At 52.2% G+C, this 5125-nt stretch overlaps 1 protein-coding gene across 1 annotated transcript; it reads left to right on the forward strand.

Annotated features, from left to right (window-relative positions):
• Position 1: 1 nt before the first annotated feature.
• Positions 2-4601, forward strand: Ppm1m (protein phosphatase, Mg2+/Mn2+ dependent 1M; the record flags this gene model as incomplete). Its single annotated transcript, XM_004625261.2, has 10 exons — positions 2-81; positions 646-769; positions 905-1159; positions 1555-1667; positions 2291-2375; positions 2491-2609; positions 2771-2834; positions 3071-3178; positions 3286-3434; positions 3766-4601. Coding segments are annotated over 10 exons (1242 nt in total), but the record flags the coding sequence as incomplete, so codon positions are not given.
• Between the last annotated feature and the right edge of the window lie 524 nt (positions 4602-5125).

Consider the following 5125-nt stretch of genomic DNA (forward strand, 5'->3'; position numbering starts at 1 on the left):
CGCCGCCCGCCGCCCGGACGCCCGGCCCGTGCGCAGCCCCGCACGGGGCCGCACGCTGCCCTGGAACGCAGGCTACGCGGAGTGAGTGCCCTTCCCCGGCCAGCCGGTCCTCGGCCGGCCCCTGGCCTCAGCCGGCTCTGTGCTGGCCTAAAAAACACGCTAAGCAGAGTGAGTGACAGCCAGACCCCCCACCCCACCCCACCCCGTAGATAATCCTAGTCCTCAGATGACCCGAGCCCCGACAGCTTCCTCCATCTCAGCCCACCTGTTGAGCCGCCAACTTTTGAGGATGTTGGAGGTCCAGAAGGACCTGGGTGCTAAGTTTCCAAGATGAGGCCAGGAGACTAGAAGTCCAGGGTCTGGACTTTGAAGGTACACCGCACACACACTCACACACCACCCTGGGCTATGGCCTGTGCTGTAGGGAACAGAGCTTCACATTGAGGTGAGGGGCGCCCCAGCTCTTTCCAGGCAGCCCACCTTGACCCTCAGCCCTGTATCATCACTAAGCCACTGAACTTTGGAAACCTACCTGGTAGTGACCTGCATGCATCCGGGATGGCTTCTGGGAGCTGTTGCCAGCTCGGGCCTCTTGACCGCAGGGACATAGATGTGTCCTTGAATGATACCACTTCTCCGCCTCAGGATCATCAATGCAGAAAAGTCTGAATTCAATGAGGATCAGGCTGCCTGCGGGAAGCTGTGCATCCGGAGGTATGAGTTTGGAGCTGAAGAAGACCAAGAGTGGCTGACCCTGTGTGCAGAGGAGGTGAGTGCAGCCCAGCCTGAGCCCATGCGTTGTAGGCTCTTTTCTTGCCTTGCTGCTCAGTGTCCTAGTTCAGGCTGGGCCTGGGGACAACTGGGGAAGCCAGGCAGAGCCTGATGTAGAGCCCTTCTGATGTAGTTCCTGACAGGTCATTACTGGGCCCTATTTGATGGCCACGGCGGTCCTGCAGCGGCCATCCTGGCTGCCAACACCCTGCACTCCTGCCTGCGCCGGCAGCTGGAGGCCGTGGTAGAAGGCATAGTTGCCACTCAGCCCCCCATGCACCTCAGTGGTCCCTGTGTCTGCCTCAGTGACCCCCAGTTTGTGGAGGAAAAGGGCATCAAGAGAGAAGACTTGGTGATTGGAGCTCTGGAAAGCGCTTTCCAGGAGTGTGTGAGTGTGGCCTTTGGGGATGAAGGGAAAGTTCTGGCCCTGAGGGAATGTAGTCACTCCAGATCCTTGGACTGGGAAAACCACTTGGGTTTGTTTGCCACTAACTGCCATCATTGCTAACCTCTCCCACATACCCAGTGCCTGTTTTAAGTGCTCTTACCTGCATCTCTTATTGCATACACTTGGTTTTTAATGCAGGAGCCAATTTCCTTTCCTGTTTCAAGTAACACTTCCCTTATCTAGGTCTCCTGACACAGAGGTTTGGGAGTTATGACTGGCTTTTGGGCTGGGTCTGCAGGCCTGCGAGAGGTTGAGAACTACAGTGTGGAACTCAGGGACCGTAATATTTATAGTGGCAGGACTGGTAGCAGGCATGATTGCTTTGGTTTTTCCAGGATGAGGTGATCGGGCGGGAGCTGGAGGCCTCATGCCAGGTGGGCGGCTGCACAGCACTGGTGGCTGTGTTCTTGCAGGGAAAGCTGTATGTGGCCAATGCTGGGGACAGCAGGTGAGTGAGTTTTTGTGGGTGGGCAGGAGCACACCACAAGTGTTGGGGACAATGAAAGGTGCCTGGAAGTAGAGGTTTAAAAATGGGGAGGGTGGAACTGTTTGTATTTGGCATATATATATATTTTAACAAATAAACTTATTTTTTATGTATTTGATACAGGGTCTGCAGGGTCTACAGGGTCTCATTACATAAATCGGACTCATAGTGATCCTCCTGTTTTCAGCCTCCCAAGTGCTAGGATTACAGGCACGCCTCACCATGCCCAGTATCTATCACCATCTCAGTGAGCCCTGGGGGTGGTGCATGCTGGGGATCGAACCCTGGCCACTGCACTCTACCTAAGCAGGCACTTTTTAGTCCACTAAGCTATCTGGCTGGCCTTTGAAATTGGCATATATTGAATGAGAGAATAGAAGTGTAGATGTTAGGGAGGGCAGGGACCTTAAGTGCCAGACCAAAGGCCTGAACCTTCACCCTGCAGGTCCTAAGGAATCAAGGAGGGCTTTGAGTGAGGGATCAGCATGGCCAGAGCTGGCTCCAGTAGTTGGAAGGGCTAGAGGATGGCCACAGGGGAGGGAGGAGGTCATCTACGTCTTCCTCTACTCCTCAACCCCAACCAGGGCTCTTTTGGTACGAAGAGATGAGATGAGGCCACTGAGCTCTGAGTTCACCCCAGAGACTGAAAGGCAACGGATCCAGCAGCTGGTAGGTGGTACCCTTGGCAAGGGGAGGCTGTGGCACCCCCCAACTCTTGGGTCCAGGGCCATAGAATGGCCATAGAAGGGAACCTGCTGACCTGAGCACAACCTCTCCACCCTAGGCCTTTGTCTACCCAGAGCTTCTGGCTGGTGAGTTCACCCGACTGGAGTTCCCTCGCCGATTGAAGGGGGATGACTTGGGTCAGAAGGTTTTGTTCAGGGATCACCACATGAATGGTTGGTAAGCAGGGTAGGGTCAGGGTACGTCGTGGGAAGGGAAAAGCTTGGAGTAGTTCTCTTTGATCTGGGCACGGTGGACACTTTGGGTGTGACAGCTGGGCCACTGGCTGAGAGATGAGGTGGTATATAGTCCTTGGGTGATGCTTGGTCTATTCCTGGTAGGAGCTACAAACGTGTAGAGAAATCGGATCTCAAATACCCACTGATTCACGGACAGGGTAGGCAGGTCAGTGTCTGGCTCCCCTCCAAGAACCCTTCTTTAGTAGCTCCCTTGAGGTGGGAACTCCCTGGTCTCATACTGGTGGCTGTACCTAATTTCTTGGGTCTGCTCCCTCATGTTTCTTCCTTAAGGTCTTCTGTCATGGTCCCTGAATTCTTACGTAACTAGTAGTGCCAGGTCCTAGCACTTGGGCATTTACCGGAACTGTTCACCATCACTTACCTAACTTTTCTTGGATTTAGGCTCGGTTACTGGGAACACTGGCTGTCTCCCGGGGCTTAGGAGACCATCAGCTCAGAGTCCTGGACACCAACATCCAACTCAAACCCTTCTTGCTCGCTGTCCCACAGGTGAGGATACAGGGTAGTCTACCCCAGCTTCCATCTGCCCAGAAAGGGAGTGAGCCTGGTGGGAGCCAGGCAGGTAATGCTGAAGGATCCTTGGGTTTAACCGGCAGGTGACTGTGCTGGATATGGACCAGCTAGAGCTGAGGGAAGATGATGTGGTTGTCATGGCAACGGATGGGCTCTGGGATGTCCTATCCAATGAGCAGGTGGCACTGCTGGTGAGAAGTTTTCTTCCTGGGAACCGAGATGATCCACACAGGTACTTGCCTAGGCCTGAGCTGGTGCCAGCAGCAACACCAACTAGTTATAACTGAGAAGACAGTACCGTTTCTGAGTCCACTTCAGGGCAGGTTGCCAGGAGCAAAGCTGTCTTATGGGGGCGGGGAGAGAGTATAATGTGGGTCCTTCCCAAAGAGCTTTGGGTTTGGATTCCTGTGTTCCAGTTGTGGCCCTACCAGACTTGTTTGCTTGGCTTATAGTTGGGCACTTTTTGGGTCTCCTTGTCTAGGTCTATGCACTGAATGCTGTTGGAGGGCTGACCTTGTTGTTTTGCTTAGCCCCAAACTACATCTATAGAATAATCTTCACAGGTTCTCGGAGTTGGCCCAAATGCTGATACGAAGTACTCAGGGGAAGGAGGATGATCCCACAGGGGAAGGGCAGGTGTCCTACGATGATGTCTCGGTGTTTGTGATTCCCCTGCACAGCCAAGGCGAAGGAGGCAGTGGCACGTGAGGATTCACACATTATAACTCAGAACCACTCCAGGCTGGTGCATTTTGGGAATCTATCATCTGTGGCTAAGAGCAGGCCCTGCTATCCCATCCCTAGCCACGGCTCAGTGCTCTTCTTGCTTTCCACCCCTTATTCATTTCAAGGGGAATATTTGTATCAGGCAGCCCCAGCTGAAAGGGTGTAGAGAGCCTAGCCAACCAGGCCCTGGCTTTTACTGTAACAATGCTCTGGCAGAGGCACTTTACAACTTAGAAAACTTGTAAGGTTCCCCAGACAGGATCCTCAGTAACCTCAAGTATTCTCAGATAGGGACACCTGGGTTAAAGGTATCAGCCAAAGATACCACAAGGAACAGGCTGCATATCTGGATCCAAATTTCCAATCTATGAATGTCAGGGCATCCATTCAACACTTCCAGTCCATGCAGGATTCCCTGTGAAACAACTATTTGAAGATAGTTCCTGAAGGGATCAGCTCAGGCCTTGCCCTGCTGTCCTTTACCACTGGAGGGCACAGGCTCTGGAGTTAAAGATGGGCACATCAGGAACAGGCAAGATGTCCCAGAATTGGCTAGGCGAGCAGGACTCTTTACTACCTGGCACCCTAGTTGATCGTTTCAGCCCTGCCCTAGTCTCATGTGTCAATGCCTTTGCTTTCTTGCTATTACTTTCCTGTTATTAAATGTTTATATGCAGAACAGCCCTTGTGAATTGTGAATTGCTTGTATGACATAGATTGTAGACACCTTATGCTGATTTGATTTTTTTTGGGGGGCGGGGGCTACCGGGGATCAAACTCAGGCCCTTGTGCTTGCCAGGCAGACACTTACACTACTGGGCTATCTCTCCCACCCACCTTATGCTATTTGTTACCTTCCAGTGGATTAGTTTTAGCTCCATCTTTCAAGCTTGCATATAATCAAGACTATAGGTTTTCCCAGCATTACATCCTCTCTAGTTCTCAGCTTGAGTGCCCCCTCATTGCCAGGGAACCGAAGAGGCCTTCACTACTACCTATGCTTATGAACTCTGCACTTCATGTACCAGAATGTTTTTTTTCACTTGCTTTTAAATACCAACTTGTGGGGTCAGAATAAGCACTTGCCTGGCAAGCACAAGGGCCTGAGTTCAATCCCCAGTTCTGCCAAAATAAATAAATACCAACTTGTGTAAAGCTACTAGACTTGGCTGGAGGGCAAGTTAGGACCTAAGAGTT

This window comes from Octodon degus, unplaced genomic scaffold (genome assembly GCF_000260255.1).
Source record: "Octodon degus isolate 3935 unplaced genomic scaffold, OctDeg1.0 scaffold00008, whole genome shotgun sequence".
Lineage (NCBI taxonomy): Eukaryota > Metazoa > Chordata > Mammalia > Rodentia > Octodontidae > Octodon > Octodon degus.